Consider the following 17,481-nt stretch of genomic DNA (forward strand, 5'->3'; position numbering starts at 1 on the left):
GAACAGATGGGTTGCCGTCCACGGACGTACTCGGTGTCCAGGGTCTTGCTGTTTTTACAGCTTGGAGTGGAAAATTGCCTTTGGCACCGTTAGGGGGCACATTTCAGCCTTGGCTGTGTTTTTTCAGGGGCCTTTCGCAGCCCATTCTCTGGTGGGTATTTTTTGTGCAAGGGGTTTGGTCATAACTTCCCTCCTCTTGACCCACCCCCATGTGTTTTGACTCTGGTGCTCTCAGTTCTTTAGGAGCCTTCCTTTTGTAAACATCAGAGAGATTCCTCTCTTAAAACTATCTCAAAAGGTGGCCTTTTTGGTGGCCATTACTTCTGTCAGAAGGATTTCTGTGTTGGCGGCCTTGTCTTGCAAGTCACCATACTTGATCCTCCATAAGGATGGGGCGGTGGTGCGCCAGCGACCTTGCTTTCTTCTGAAGGTGGTTTCGGCCTTTCGCCTGAATGAGGACATAGTTCTTCCATCCTTATGTCCTCAGGCCGGCGCATCCTAAGGAGGTTGCGCTTCATACTTTAGGCGTGGTACGCGCTTTGCGGGTGTACCTGCCTGCTACGGCTCAGTTTTGCAGATCTGACACACTTTGTGTCGGTGTCGGGTCCACAAAAGGGCCTGGCGGTCTCGTCAGCCTCCATTTCTCGGTGGTTCAGGCAGACCGTCATACAGGCCTATGCTCTTAGGGGGTGGATGCCCCCTTTCCAGTCATGGCACTTTAGACCAGGGCAATTGGTGTTTTTCTGGGTTTCCGACATCAAGCGTCTGTCTCACAGGTGTGCAAGGCGGCGACTTGGTCGTCCGTTCACGCATTTTCAAAATTTTGCAAGGTTCATTTGATTGCATCTTCTGATGCTTCCTTCGGCTGCAAGGTTTTGCAGGCGAGTGGTTAAAGTTGCAACTCCTCTGTCTGATTGGGGTGAAGTTAAATTGGTTTTACTGATACTGTTCCCACTTCTCGTTTTTGACACTGCTTGGGGACGTCCCACTTGTCAAGATTTAAGGACCCGTGTCCGTCCATGGACGATAAGAGAAAATAGGATTTTTTGTACTCACCTTAAAATCCTTTTCTCTGTCGTCCATGGACAGACACAGCACCCACCCCTCCTTTTTAGGTTTGTACTGCTTGTTACGAACTGAGGCTGCATACTGCAGGGAAGGAGGGTTGTGTCTGGAGGGACCGCCCCCTGGGCGGGGCTGTTCAACTCTGTTAATGTAACATGTATTTTTCTAACATGTTTCTACCTAGTCCTCTCCTGTGAACAGGAACATAACCCACGTGTCAAGATTTAAGGAGCTGTGTCCGTCCATGGACGACAGAGAGAAGGATTTTACGGTGAGTACAAAAAATCCAATTTTTTGCCTTTAAAACGACTTTAAAGCTGATTTCTGGTCAAAGTTCAGCTTGTCTATCATTGTATTGCAAATAATATCTGTCTGCATTGTATTGCAGCAACAGATACATGCCATATTGTCAGGCTACAGATGTCATTTTCATTGTAGAAGTGAATTCAACTTTAGGTCCTGGAACAAGGAAGGAGCAAAGAACATCATCATTTGCAGTTGTCTTATACTAAATTTCTTGGTTTTGTTTGTGTTTCAGATGCTGTGGTTGCAGAAAGTGTTGTTGTCATTAAGAATCTCCTACAAACCCAGACGACTCATCATAGTGAAATTATAAAACACATGGCAAAACTATTTGATAAAATTACTGTAAGTATGTTTTCAATTTGTTTTTTATTGATAAGAATAAACCGACCATACAAAATGCCTACTTGTTCCCCTTGGGCCAGGACTTGCCTTACTAAAGCCGAAAAGGGATAGTTCACACCAGTCCGTACACTGAAATGGGTGCATGCTAATGGTCGTTTCATAGCAGCAGTGTTGGTTGATGCCTTAAAGCGGGGGTTCCGCGCAAATACTTTTTTTTTTTTTTAAAGATTATTCTCCCGCTGTTCAGATAGCATATCGTTTACTCACAGTCCCATTATTACAGCCGCCAGGATTTTCATTTCCACGAAAACGATATTTTATAAAAATGTAAGATGGACATTTCCCTCTTAATTGTGGGCACTCTGAAGCCCTCCAGCTGTGTAATGGCGTTTACAATGGTTTTCCACAATGGCCGAATTGTGTCCGCCCTCGTCACATGACCGGCTGCAGTGTCATGTGACGTGTCAAATCTCACGAGAATTCGTCTCTTGCTGGTCAAAACAATATTCTCCTGGTCAGCGTGACGAGACACTGCTCATCAATCCCATGAATCAATGTGGCGATCGCACACGAAGCGACACGCCCAGTCCCGCAGGATTGAAACCAGGAAGTGCCTGGTTCAAGAGCCAGAAATAAGGTATGGAATCGTTTTAAAAATTTTTAAACTGCGAACTTTGAATAGACAGCCTGAGCACTTTTGTTTAAGGAGAAGTTATAAATTAGGGTGAACCTCCACTTTAATTAGCCCACAGAGGAGTTCAACAATTGGTTTGAATGAAAAATAATGGCTTGTATACCCCATTCATACACACGATTGGGATAGGATAATCCTCCACACTGGCACTGATCGAGTGGGGAAAATCCCACAGGGTGGTTTTACAGAAGTTGTTTGTTACATGGACTTCTGTATAACCTCCCTGCCTGTATATGGAATATATTTTGATCCATGTATGGCCAGGTTTACATTGTTGCAACATAAGGCACGGTTTCCTAATTTTTTTTTTTTTCTTTTCATTTAATTGAAATGTTGCAAAATAACATTAAATTAATTTCTGTGCACCACAGCTGAGCATTGTGGAAAAAAAAGAATGCTTTGCAACCCACCTCAATCGTTTTCTATGTGCCTTGGCATTGGGCCTTCAATGCGGATCAGCTGAACTAGTGTGACCAACCCCTAAGGTGTGGTACACACTATCTTTTTTTAATTTTTTTATTATTAAACCCAGCGGGCTGAATGAAAAACCCTTGAGGTAGATTGACATTTTCTCCAGCCTAGTACCTGAAAGCCCTTAGAGCAGGGGTGGAAAACACAAGGACCTTGTAATGTGGCCCGCACAGCAGCCACCTCATTTTGCCAGGTTTCAGCAAGCGAGCGGCCAGTCTGAGCAGGCATTGATTATGTAGAACAAGAGAAGGCGGCGGAGACAGGGCGGAGGAGGAGGCGGGCACCAGAGCGGCATTGTAATGTAAGCCCACTTGGCTGCAGAAAGGGAGACGGAGACAGGGCGGCAGCCTGAGACGCAGTGTTGGAGGCGGAGCGGCACAGAGTAAGGGGAATTGCCGTCACGTCATCAGAGTGAGTCGGAGTCCATCATCGCTTCTCCCCCAGTGACGCTGCACGTGACCATCCCATGCGCCAGCGCTGATGTCACGTCACCGGCTGTAACATCCACGGCTATACTGGTGATCTCTTACGGAGGCTTGCCCCCTTACCGGTACGTTCCTGTCATCCGGGACTTCCATCACATGACATCTGTTGCTGCTGGCCATCTGACCACTCCACCAGCGGTTCTCCACCTGTCGTGGGTGAAGTAGTGCACCATCCCTACAGCGGTAATAATGAGATTTTAACCATTCCATCACAGTACTTCTCTCAGTGGCTCTCATTTTGGACTTATTGTCTTATTGTCATATTCATACATTTTTAGATACATGAGTTTCTATATATCTTTATTGTGTGTGTCTTATACCAATGTTACCTCCATTTTTAGACTATAAAGTGTTATGACTTTACCCACAGAGCGCTGCTGTTTTTGTTCTTGTGTTCCTATGCCCATCCTCCAGTGGTTGGCGGCTGCACTGGGTATCATGTATCTTACTTTCACAGATTGAACTGTGTCTCGCTCCACATTGTTGTAGCGCCAAAAAGGGACTTTGTTTTTGTCTGAATATGTAATCATTACATATTCCCCTTACTGACTCCATCTCCGCCTCCGCCCCCTGCCTCCGCCTCCAACGCTGCTTCTCATGCTGCCGCCCTGTCTCCGCTTCCGCCTCCCTTTTCTGCAGCCAAGATGGCTTACAATGCTGCACTGGTGCCTGCCTCCTCCTCCGCCCTGTCTCCGCCTCCATTGCCGCCTCTGCTCGTTCTGCAGGCATGACGGCTTACAATGCCGATCTGGTGCCCGCCTCCTTCTCCACCACCGCCCCGTCTCCACCTCCACCCCGCCTCCCTAGTCCTTCCAGCCAGCGATGCCGGCTTTTTTTGCATGCCACTGAATGTTGTGGCAGAGATTGCTGGCAGTTTTGCACTGTGTGCTGCTATTTTACAGTTATCGTAAAAAAACTAAATACTGATAACACAGGAGATCCGCCCACAGAGGGATGGTACCACTGTAGCCCAATAAAGAAAAGGTACTATAGCCCAATACAAAGGGAGGGAACAGCCTACACAGGGATGTACCAGAGCTGGTCCAGGTAGGAAGGTAGGATAGAGTACAGATGTGAGGAATTTTTAGGCGCAATCCTGACCCCTGTACTGTGTACGTAGCGCAATCCTGACCCCTGTCAGTGTACTTAGCGCAATCCTGACCCATGCACTGTATACGAAACACAATCCTGACCCATGCAGTGTATACGTAGCGCACCCGGCCCTTTGAGGGTAACCATACTGCTGATACAGCCCCCGATGAATTTGAGTTTGCCACCCCTGCCTTAGAGGTATGGGCAAGAGTCTGCAGGAGCATGACATTGCATCAGGATCCACTTATGGCAGGAGCAATGCTAAGCAGGTTTATGTAAAATAAAAATGCAGTTTCTTTCCTGCAAAAAGAATTGCATTTATTATTTTTTTTGTAATGATGAACTTGTACATTAAATGAAAACTGTACTAAGGTAATATATAATGGCCATCATACCAGCCTGTGGCAGTTACCTGGAACAAGCTTTCCAGATCTAGAAAGTTAAAGTGAAGTCAGGAAAGCCTAACTGCATTCATCTGGTTCTAGAACTTAAAAAGTTTGTTCACCATGACAGCCAGGCAACTAGCATTTTAGAAGGAGAAATCGGCAATAGTTACTTTAAGTTTAGGTGTCCTTTTTATACAGCAATTTAATGCTACAAAATCTGGGAAGATCTTTGGTGTGCAATCATCATTACCTTGAAGAAACTGGTCAGGTTTCTGTTTACTGGTGTCCACTCCGCGAAATAATGAATTCTCTTTGTTTGCTATAGATTAGCATTTTTGGTTCTTTACTAAAGATAATTTCCTTTTTTATCTCTAATAGCAGGGCTCTTTATTTTATGGATTTAGGCTTAAAGGTCTCTGTACCCAATCACTGACTGTAGTGACCTGCTAATAGGCTGTAACCACCCTACTTTTATTGGAACGTTCTCACATGTGTAACTACTAACGCTATGGTGACGTCATCATGTGTTTATTAGGTTTCTAGTTTGGATACAAATTTTGTTTAATGGAGCTCTTTGAAAAAATAAAATAAAAAATTTAGTGTCTGCATATTAGCAAAGCCTTTGTATAAATGACCGACCTCAAAGTATCCTCTTTTTTGGTGCAGTTACATTTCGCTTTAGCTAGTTGCTGTGGTGACCTAAGTAATAAAGTAATTTGCCTATTTTAAACTACATCAAGGCTAATTTAAAATTATATTTTCTTTTAATTTGCATGAGACTTTACAGATCATGCCAGAAACCATTTTTGTATATACCCGAGTCCATGGAATACTGAATATTCCTCTTTGTTGCAAAAGGGAGTGGCAAGACAACGGTTGGAGTTTTTCCCAACACAGGACAAAGGGTCTTGGTGTAATATTCAAAAATATCCCTGTTTTCTATAGAAGGAAGTCAGATTCAAAAACATGTCTTGGCACTCATTTCTCTACGTGATAATGTATTTAGAACATTACTTTTATCAAATGCCAGTAAGCTAATACTTTTCTTGATCATTCCTTATCCACACAATGAAGTGGAAAGGGTTTTTATTTTTTTTATTGAATCTAAAACGCATCACAGAATGTTGAAAAACTGTCTTTATGCGAGTGTATGCAGCTCCTGAGAGCGATCATGCCTTGAGTACCAGGTCGTAGAGGTAGACTTCTGCTTGATTCAGGATGACAAGGGACCTTCAGCCATTGGATCTCATCACATTTTGTAATCAAGTTTCTGCTATGTGCACGATCACTGAATTTTAATGCTAGGGGAAATATTTTTTAACATAACACTGTTGTGAAAAAAAATCCTACTCTGATAAATGTAAGCAAATAATACCTGTAGTGATAGTGTTTGGTATATTCCTTCTTTTTTTTTTTTTTTTTTTTTATTCACATTTTTTTATATTTTTTTTATATTTACTTGCAGCAACTGAATCAAACTAGGAAAAGATATTACACTATGATTGAAGGTTCTCCTTTAGATTTATTAACAGTAAGGAGGCCTTCCTGATCATATAGAAGTTTAGTTGAGCAATTCAGTTGCACAGCATTGTTGTTGATCTAAAAGTTCATGTGCATTGTGTTGTAAACAGATTCTAACGTGGCCAGCTTAAAAATGCCAGCTGTCTGCGCCATAGAAGTAGAAGCTAGACTAGAAAAGCCCTATCTTGGCAGCTCTGCATTCTTTTGTTTTTTCAATTCGTTGTCACACTTAGTGTCGTATTCTTAAACTATGTGCCCATCTAAATAGTTATTAAAGGTTTCACTTATCGAGTGCAATTCCTAAACTGAAAAACTACGCCAATGTTACTGAAAAAATAAATGCACCAATGCCTAAAAGTGCACTTAAGTAATTTTAAATGATCACCTTGTATAACAACCTAATGCAATATTTTTTACTTTTCGCTATAATAAATATCCCCCAAAAATATATAAAAAAAAAGTTTAGGCCAATGCGTATCCTACAGTAGGTGACCGCGATATTGTGTCAATCTCGCTCCCTTTCTCGGTGAGATTGACCACCTACGCGCCACGATGGGAAAAATCGGTCATAGAAGCGACGGGGATCCGACTTGGATTCCCGCCAATTCTAGCCGCAGCGTTTGGTATGAACTCTCCACTGCAGTGTCATGTTCACAGTAATTTTTTTAGCACTGGTCGCTTTAAAAATGACAATGGTCCCAAAAATGTGTCAAAAGTGTCCGCCATAATGTCGCAGGCACGATAAAAAAAACGAGAAAAAAAAAAAAAAAAGGTTGATCGCTGCCATTACTAAAAAAATGTTTTATAGAAAAATGCCATAAAACTATCCCCTATGTTGTAGACGATATAACTTTTGAGCAAACCGATCAATAAACGCTTATTGTGATTTTTTTTTTTACCAAAAATATGTACAGTACCTGTCGCCGAGAATGTGTTTCCAGCACGACGGCATCACGCTGATTCTCAGCGACATGGTGCCGACATCTCGCACTCGCTAGACTAGGAAAAGCATATTCCAGCGAGTGCGTCATAGAAGCGACGGGGATCCGACTTGGATTCCCGCCAATTCTAGCCGTGGCGTTTGGTATAAATCATGAGGGGGAACTCTGCGCCAAATTTCAAATAAAGAAACGGCTTGGGTTCCCCCCCAGGGGCATACCAGGCCCTTAGGTCTGGTATGGATTGTAAGGAGAACCCCTACGCTGAAAAAACAGCACACCACCCAATCAGGAAAGGAGTGGGGACGAGCGAGCGCCCCCTCCTCCTGAGCCGTACCAGGCCGCATGCCCTCAACATGGGGGGGGGGATGCTCTGGGGCAGGGGGGCGCCCTGCGGCCCCCCACCCCAAAGTACCCTGTCCCCATGTTGATAAGGATAGGGCCTCTTCCTGACAACCCTGGCCGTTGGTTGTCGGGGTCTGTGGGCGGGGGGCTTAAAGGAATCTGAGAGCCCCCTTTAACAAGGGGGCCCCCAGATACCGGCCCCCCACCCTAGGTGAATGAGTATGAGGGGTACATCGTACCCCTACCCATTCACCTGGAGGAAAAGTGTCAATAAAATAAACACACAACACAGGGTTTTAAAATAATTTATTAGTCAGCTCTGGGGGTCTTCTCCGCTCTCCGGGGGGTCGTCTTCCATCTTCTCCGCTGTCGTCTCGGCGCTCCCCGGTGCCTTCTTCGGGGCTGGCCGCCACTGTCTTCCTTGAAGCTCTCTTACTAGGGTCTTATTTGCCGCCTTCTGCCTTCTTATGTTGACTGGACGCTGGAATGTGACGTCATAAGAGGCCTATATAAATCGCTGCCGCCTCGCACACCCGGCATTACAGCGGGAAGAAGCGTCCAGTCAACATAACAAGAAAAGAAGGCAGAAGGCGGCAAAGAAGACCGGGCTGGCCGCCGCTAGTAAGAGAGCTTCAAAGAAGATGGCGGCGGCCAGCCCTGAAGAAGGCACCGGAGAGCGAGCGGGAGAAGAACTCGGGGAACGTCGAGACAACAGCGGAGAGCGGAGGAGATGGAAGAAGACCCCCCCCCCGGAGAGCGGAGAAGACCCCCCCCGGAGAGCGGAGAAGACCCCCCCCGGAGAGCGGAGAATACCCCCCCCGGAGAGCGGAGAAGACCCCCCCCGGAGAGCGGAGAAGACCCCCCCCGGAGAGCGGAGAAGACCCCCCCCGGAGAGCGGAGAAGACCCCCCCGGAGAGCGGAGAAGACCCCCGGAGAGCGGAGAAGACCCCCGGAGAGCGGACTAATAAATTATTTTAAAACCCTGTGTTGTGTATTTTATTGACACTTTTCCTCCAGGTGAATGGGTAGGGGTACTATGTACCCCTATACTCATTCAACTAGGGTGGGGGGCCGGTATCTGGGGACCCCCTTATTAAAGGGGGCTCCCAGATTCCGATAAGCCCCCCGCCCGCAGACCCCGAAAACCAACGGCCAGGGTTGTCAGGAAGAGGCCCTGTCCTTATCAACATGGGGACAGGGTACTTTGGGGTGGGGGGCCACAGGGCGCCCCCCTGCCCCAGAGCACCCAACCCCCCCCCCATGTTGAGGGCATGTGGCCTGATACGGCTCAAGGAGGGGGGGGGCGCTCGCTCGTCCCCACTCCTTTCCTGACCGGCCGGGTGGCGTGCTTGGATACGGGTCTGGTATGGATTGTGGGGCAACCCCCATGCCGTTTTTTCGGCGTAGGGGTTCTCCTTACAATCCATACCAGACCTATTGGCCTGGTATGCCCCTGGGGGGAACCCATGCCGTTTTTTTATTTAAAATTTGGCGTGGAGTTGCCCCTCATGATTCATACCAAACGCTAGACTAGGAAAAGCACATTCCAACGAGTGCGTCATAGAAGCGACGGGGATCCGACTTGGCATAAAAAAAATTAGTTGTTGGATTGCCGTCTAAGAGCAGACCTATGCACATTCCTTTCTTCCTCTGCCTATGAGGAGAGGTGGTGTGTGCCTTTCCTCCAATCTTGGCTGTTTTCCAGTGGTCCACTATCAGTGGTAACCAGAAAGTGAAACTTTAACAGGAAGAGCACTTTCTAAAGGATATAATATACAGATAAAGACAGAAGATATACATGTATAAGTTATATAGGGAGATTTGTTTCATCCCTGTGCATGATCTGAGGCGGTTTACATCCACTTTAAGCTTTGAAGAAAATCACAGACTGGCTTCAGAATAAGAAAATGCGCCTTTTTGGAGTGGGCCAGTCAGAGCCCAGACCTTAACCCCAAGGAGATGTTGTCGAATGGCCTTGACCCATCATTCACACCAGACATACTACACGTATCTGAGCTGAAGTGGTTTTGTAAAGAGGAATGATCAAAAAACTCCTGAACATTTTGCTCATCTGATGCCGCGCTACTTTAAGCACTTGGTTGAAGTCATTGCTGCCAAAGAAGGTTTTACTTAATTTTTCCCCTAGCACTGTTGATCTATATTCACACCAACGATTAAGGCTGGTGCAAATCGTGGCGGCAGAAATGGCTGCGAATGAGTGGCTAGGTGCAGCCAGCCGGTCCTGTTCACTTTAATGACAGGTCGGCGACGGGCATAGCTATTCGCGTCTCTCTGCGCAGCCATCGATTTTTTATTTTTTGCGGTGATCACTGCTGGATGCACTTTGAGTCTCCAACAGTGATCACTGCATGTAATCGCTGGCTGTGCGAAGAATCACAAATAGTTGTGGCCACCAGCGACCTGCCATTAAAGTGAATGGGGCTGCCAGCCACACTCATCTGCAGATATAAATAAGATTTCTACGGTTACAATTTGCCCCAGTGTAAGTGTAGCCTTAATGTTTAATGAGCATTTTCAATAAAGACACAAGAAATTTGAATTGTTTGTTATCAGCTTAAAGGGGTTGTAAAGGTTCGTTTTTTTTATTTTCTAAATAGGTTACTTTAAGCTAGTGCATTGTTGGTTTACTTACCTTTTCCTTTGATTTCCCTTGTAAATGTTTTTTTTTTGTTTTCTTTGTCTGAGTTTCTCACTTCCTCCAGCTGAGCAGTTGCTGGAGAGAGGATCAATCAGGTTGAGGTTTGTAGCACCTGCTGCCGGAGGAAGGTTAGGCAGGTAAGCTCACCAGCATCCAAGCTCCCAGGATCAGGATCAAGCTCCCAGCTCTCCTTTTTACGGATCCTCCACACACAGCCTCCAGCCTATGGTCCCTGGCCTCATTTGACTTCACCTCCCCCCAGGCTTGCCATTTGTGTCCCTCACCCCCACCACCCCTCATCATTCCACAAACCATACTACTGCATCTACCTGGGAAAGCCTCCTAGCACAGCAAAGAGACTACCCTCCCCCGCTTACCCCTTTCTTTGCCCCTGCAGCTTGTCCAAGCAATCAATTCACTGGCCATTTTTTCACTCCACAAGTCGCTCGGTCGCAGAACATAGGACAAGCAGGATCACCAATCCGCAGCTCTAACAGGTAAGAAACCACGCTCCACCGCCATAGTTCAGTTGATCCAGGGTTTTATCCGATCGCCCCTGAGGTATCAGGAAGGATTTTTTTTCCCCTGTCGCTGCTGATTGGCATTTCATGGCTAGGGTTTTTTTTCGCCTTCCTCTGGATCAAACTGGGAGGGATGGTTTAGCAAGTTGGGGACCCACCTGAAAATCTTCCTTCCCATCGTCATTGAATACCTCCCCGATCAACATTTAACCACTATCACCATCCCCGGCGTTTCTGCGATTATGGCTAATCTGAGATACTCTGCAAAAACCTAAAGCCATCCGCCTCAATATTACCAGCCATCACCAAAAAAGCTCTGAGTGAGCAACTATTAAGAATCAATTGACGATCGACAGTCAAAAATTACACGTATTCACCCCAGCCAAAGCACATATCATGCGCTTTGGTCAACACAAGATCGGCAGTAAAACACCGACAAGAAATCCATGATTTCATTCTACAACACGATTTAGACTGCCTCTTTATCACAGAAAGCTGGCTAACAGCCGATTGTAACACCATTCTAGGAGAACTGGTGCCAGTGAATTATCGCATTCTCACAGAAAACAGAGTGGGGCAAAGAGGAGGAGATCTGGCGGTGATCCACAAGACTCACCTCTCGATCACTAAACCAGACCTTCAGAACTCGCTTCCATTCATGGAAACCCTCACTCTGCAACTGCAAACAAATCCCCAGGACACCGTTCACATACTACTCTGCTATAGACCACCTGTTCCAAAAACGCACCTTCTCGCATCATTGACAGAGTTCATCTCCACCTATACCCTAAACATAAAACACCTCCTGCTGCTCGGGGATTTCAACCTCTGGGCCAACTCCTCACAGGACCCCGACGCCTGCATTGACCATTTGGAAGGATTAGGTCTGCAGCAACTAGAATGTGGGCCCACACATGCTTCAGGTCACACGCTTGATCTTCTTTTCAGACAAGATTTGGAAATTAACATTCTGGAAAATGAGCCGCAACCATGGACAGATCACCATGCAATTAAATTAATAATTACTAAAAATGCCCCCTCCAAAGAAACGATAAAACCGATGACAACACACTGGACTAGCTCCACTCGGAACTCTTTAAAACTACATTAGGGAACAAATTAAAAAAAATCCAATAACATCAAACAGCCACAGAAACACTTTACGCCATCAACAAGGCTCTACTACAGTCAGCAGACTTGGTAGCGCCAAAAAGCACATCCGGAAAAACAACTCCAGCTGGTTTAATGACCAGCTGTCGTTGAAGCAAGAGCGCAGAAGAGTGGAAGCAGCTTGGAAAAGAACCTCTTCGGAGGAAAACCTCACCATTTATAAGGTAATAACTAAGAAATACCATAAAGAAATGCAAATTCCCTAAACCGCCCCCACAAACTCTTTAATCTAGTCACCCAGACCATGAATCCAGTCTGTCTAGAGGCCCCGAATTCTGATTCAAAAGAATTTTGCAACAAATTATCGGATTATTTCATGAACAAAATTGAAAAAATCCGTGAAAGTATTCAGCAAAATAGAACAAACCTAATACCCACATAAATCCACCACAATCAACTAATTTCACTCTAAAACACATTTCCATCGATGCCACTAAAAATATCATCGGTACTCTGCGAAATAGCACAGCGCCTAATGATATCATCCCCACTAAACTGCTGAAAGAATGTGCCGATATTGTGGCACCAGCTATCAGGCAGCTCATAAACCAGTCATTCAAGGAGGGCATGGTGCCAACCTTGCTGAAACAAGGCATAATCAAACCAATTCTAAAAAAAAACACCCTTGACCCCAAAGACCCAAACCACCGTCGACCCATAACAGGCCCAAATGTCTTCTCCAAGGTAATGGAGAAAGAAGTTGTACAACAGCTACAACATCGTTTAGACTCCCATAAATTACTCGATCAGTTTCAGTCGGGTTTCCGTCCTGGTCACGGGACAGAAACAGCACTGCTCAAAATATGGGATGATGCTCTCGAGGCAGCAGACGAAGGAGAATCTTGTCGTCTGGTACTGCTGGACCTAATCGCAGCTTTTGATACCGTAGACCACAAATTATTACTGACTCTGCTAGCTGAAGTAGCCAGAGTCGCGGAATGTGATTTATCTTGGTTCTCCTCCTTCTTGGAAAACCGATCACAAATAGTGAAACTTGGGCCTTTCCTTTCTGAAAAACGCACGGTGTCATGTGGAGTCCCTCAGGGATCCCCTTTGTCGCCGGTTCTGTTCAATATCTATCTCCGCCCTCTTTTTGAAATCATCAGTAACCAGAAGTTACTCTACCACTCTTATGCAGATGACACACAACTGTATTTTCGCATCTGCAACAAAAAGGATGATTATCTCGGACTAGAGAAATGCCTTTCTTTGATAGAAAATTGGATGACGAAGAGTTATCTTAAACTCAACGGTTTGAAAACAGAACTTCTCCTGTTCCACGCCAATCGAAAGAATCATCCCGCAACAACATGGACACCCCCGCCCATTCTGGGTAAAATCATCACCCCTAGCACCAAAGTCAAAAGTCTCGGAGTCATTTTTTCGACACCTACATGACAATGGATGCACAAATAGGGTCAGTAGTCAGCGGATCACACCATCTTCTGCGCCTACTACGCAGTCTCACTCCCTTTATCCCAAAATAAGACATAGCAGTCGTGGTAGGAACAATTATCAACTCCAGACTTGACTATGCAAATGCCCTTTATCTTGGACTCCCTAAATACCAAATTACTCGTCTGCAAGTCGTTCATAATACGGCCGCTCCACTTGTGACTGGGAAAAAAACATTGGAATCAATCTCACCTTCATTGAGATCCTTTCATTGGTTGCCAGTAAAAGACAGAATCACTTTCAAGGCACTCTGTCTAACGCATAAGTGTGTTCAAGGAAATGCCCCCTAATATCTATGCGAAAAACTAAAAGCTCACAACCCCAATCGCGTTCTGTGATCCACCAACCAAAATCTACTCCAGATACCCAAAGCCAGATACAAGTCCAAAGGAGAACGAAGATTTGCAGTCCAAGGATCTAGACTATGGAACGCTCTACCAACCAGCATCCGACTGGAAGTGAACTACTTAGCCTTCAGAAGAAAAATCAAAACCCTTCTCTTCTGAAGGCAAAAAAGTTTACTCAGGGAATGGATACTAAGCGCCCAGAGGCGATTCAGTTCGCATGTGTTCCGCTATATAAGTTTCTCACTCACTCACTGTTCCTCCTCAGTAAGGTGTTCAGTAAGCTGTTCTGAATGACTTTCTACTGCTCGGATGATGGTGGAAAGCTCACTGAGGAGAAACAGGAAGTGAGAAATTCAAACAAAGAAAAAAAACATTTAGAAGTTAAATCGAAGGAAAAGGTAAGTGAACCAACAATGCACTAGCTTAAAGGAACAAATTTAGAAAATAAAAGATGAATGTTTACAACCCCTTTAAGCATATTGTTTTGACTGTTGTGACTTAGATGACTATCAGACCACATTTTATGACAAATTACTGCAGAAAACCAGTTGCTTCCAAGGAGTTCATATACTTTCTTGCCACTGTACATTTTATAAATAGAAAAATTGTGTCCCTTTAAGAGACAGATCCTGTCCTTTTGAACCAGGTAGTACAATCCAATTAATGCGTCCTAATGTGCTAATTGTTTTTAATTCCTGCTCAAACTTTACCTGGCAAAAATAAAGGATGACTCCTCTTATAGTAATTAGTCTTTTTACATTAACGGACAAAGGATTAAATGTTAGAAAGGTTGAGCAATTAGGAGGCACACTCAACGTTAAAAGCTGTTGTCTGCTTGCAATTATGTTCTAATGAAGTTGCTGGAGATATTTATAAACACAGTATGTGGAGTGTTTGAGATGGTAAGAGATTTGCAGGAGGTGTTGGTAAATGCTACAATATAGGCTCTAAGGAAAAGTGGCACAAACTGAATCCTTGCCTTTTCTTTCAGGCTTTGAATCTCTAATAGAGTGGTTCACACATTATAAAACTGCATTATAGAAACTTTAATTTTGTATAGTAGAAAATTTTTGTGCAAAATGAAAGTGTGTGTGAGAAAAAATGTTACTTTTTACAGAGCCTTTATGAATTGGAAGCAGTCTGGCTTACAAAGGAAAAAAAAAAAAAACTTTTATATATTCTCGCATTAGCCTGATCCAAACTAAACATCTACCCATATTTGATTACTTTGTATGGGTTAATCTAGGGAGTTTAATAGTTTGCTGTATTTATGAAGCCAGATGTATTTCCTGTATGGAAATACGTTCATTGAGAGGTGCACACTTCTGGTTTGAATAATTTAGTGCAAGGTATAAAAACACCTGCATACCAGGGACATGCAGTCAGGGGAACATACAAAAAAAAGATTGAGGGTCGTAGCACAGCGACCTGGGGTCAGAGACACCAAATTAAGGAGGGAGGGTGGGGATATGTAGCTGATGTCCTACCCCACCGCTGGTTAAAATTTGGGGCTCCTGCCACCTAGGGTTTCGGAGATATGGGGCTCCATGCGTAGCCTGTCAAAAGCTACATACAGCGCAGCCAGTTTACATACAAGCTGGCACATGCAGTTTGCAGCACACAGAGGCTGACTTCTTGTCATTAGCACTGAGCTCAATGGACAGCTAGGAGCCTTGGACCAATGGTAAAGCACCATTGGTCCAAGCTTTCCAATAAAAATGCTGCAGTGGAGGTTGTCCTCTCTGCAGTGTCATAGAAGGGGTCATGTGTCTTGAAGGCAAATGCTCCCTTCAAGCCCAGCCCTCCTAACTTCAAGGAAAAAACATGGGTTTATGTGTGTTTTTCCCACACAGTTAAGAGGGAGAATGAGAATCTGCTGCTGCTGATAAGGTACTGTTTCAATCAAGCTAAATATATTATTATGCTATATGTTTTTACATAATTTATTTATGTATTTACTGTGAAATTACTGGTTGGAAGGTATAACTTCAAACTTCAGTAATTTGTTCGTTAAGACTCCTGCTTGAGTAAATTTTTGAAAATATAGTTAATTACCTTAAAAACAATATATAAATGTGTATATTGCTTTCATATGGTAATTAACCACTTGCAAACCAGGCCAATTCTGACACTTCTCTCCTATATGTAAAAAATCATAATTTTCTTGCTAGAAAATTTCTCAGAACCCCCAAACATATATTTTTTAGCAGACACGATAGGAAATAAAATGGTGGTTGTTGCACAGTATTTGTGCAGCATTTTTTCAAATGTTTTTTTTTTTTTTTTGGAAGAAAACGGTTGCATGAATATACAAAACAAAAACACTAAAGTTAGCCTGATTTTTTTTTTTTTATATTATACGAAAGATATGTTGAGTAAATGGATACCTAACATGCCATGCATTAAAATTGTGCACACTTGTGGAATGGCGCCAAACCTTGTTTCTTCAAAATCTTCATAGGCGACGCTTTTTTTTTTTTTTACAGCTTACATGTTTAGCGTTAGAGGAGGTCTAGTGCTAAAATTGTTGCTCTCACTCGAACGTTCACGGCGTATGTAACCTGTGTGTATATGGCTCTTATACTAGCCAGTGCCTCACCACCCACTGACCTCACCGCATGTCCCTGCTGCATACAGCTTCCCTCCTAATACTCGCATAAGCCCGATCTCGATCCAGCGATGTGTACGAGAGAGCCGAGGCTTTCTCGCTTCTCATTGGATCAGATACAGCAGCATGTGCCATTATCCTGTACAATACTTAACAGCGGTCACATGGTACTGGCAGCGAGCCGGTAGAGTGAACAGCCAGTGACAGATCGTACTTCTCGTCGATCTGGGCGGACGCCATTTGAAATCCAATCGGATCGCGGCACAATCTGTCACTGGCTGCGTCCACTGGACACAGCCTCTGACTGATCTTTGTACCGGCTTGCTGCCGGTACCATGTGACCACTGTAACCACTCACAGCAGGTCACGTGACAGTTGTATACAACTGGATGGCTTCCTTTTAAGCCATCCATTGTACAGTTGTGTTGATAGCTGTGATTGATCAGTGTGATCACATGGTACATACTGGGCCAATCACAGCACATTTGTACCATGCGATTAGCTCAGACCAGTCTTAGCTAATCACAACGAAATAAACTAAATCAATTTAACTTGGTAAAATGCTTGCATATAGCAATGTAATGCACTGCTATATGAAAACATAATGTGTTTTAAAAAAAAAATACTGATCACTTCTCCAGGTTAGTACAATGTTACTATGGTAACATTATATTCCTCTGGTCAAAGTGTGTTTAAACATTTAAAAACAAAAATACATATGTTTTTTGTATGTATAAAAAACGTTATTTCTTAATTTTCAAAACACTTTTGACAAAAGACAAATTTAAAAATCTTGCCATGTTTCCTACTAAATACCTTGCACTATCTGCTTTCCAGAAAGGGGTAATTTTGTTGGGCCTCAAGAAATGAGATGTCAGTACATCAGGACTGAAAAATTTCATATCTATACCATAGTTTGTTATAGTTGTATAACTTTCCTACAGACTAAATAATATACAGTACACTGATTTGGGCAATTTTCACCAAAGAAATGTGGCAGAGTACATTCTGCCCTAATATTATGAAGAACAATTATTTGCAAATTTTTTAAAACGGAAGTAAAGAAGTGTTGTTTT

General features: G+C 44.0%; 1 protein-coding gene across 3 annotated transcripts in view; it reads left to right on the forward strand.

Annotated features, from left to right (window-relative positions):
• The window catches only part of AP3B1 (adaptor related protein complex 3 subunit beta 1), a 468,642-nt gene that overhangs the window by 221,005 nt on the left and 230,156 nt on the right, over nucleotides 1–17,481 (forward strand). For all 3 annotated transcript variants that reach the window (XM_040340812.1, XM_040340820.1, XM_040340803.1), the window contains exon 14: nucleotides 1,604–1,713. In XM_040340812.1, the coding sequence (XP_040196746.1) occupies nucleotides 1,604–1,713 (110 nt within the window). The remainder of the gene's footprint in view (nucleotides 1–1,603; nucleotides 1,714–17,481) is intronic.

The sequence above is a fragment of the Rana temporaria genome, chromosome 1 (assembly GCF_905171775.1).
Source record: "Rana temporaria chromosome 1, aRanTem1.1, whole genome shotgun sequence".
In the NCBI taxonomy this organism is placed as follows: domain Eukaryota; kingdom Metazoa; phylum Chordata; class Amphibia; order Anura; family Ranidae; genus Rana; species Rana temporaria.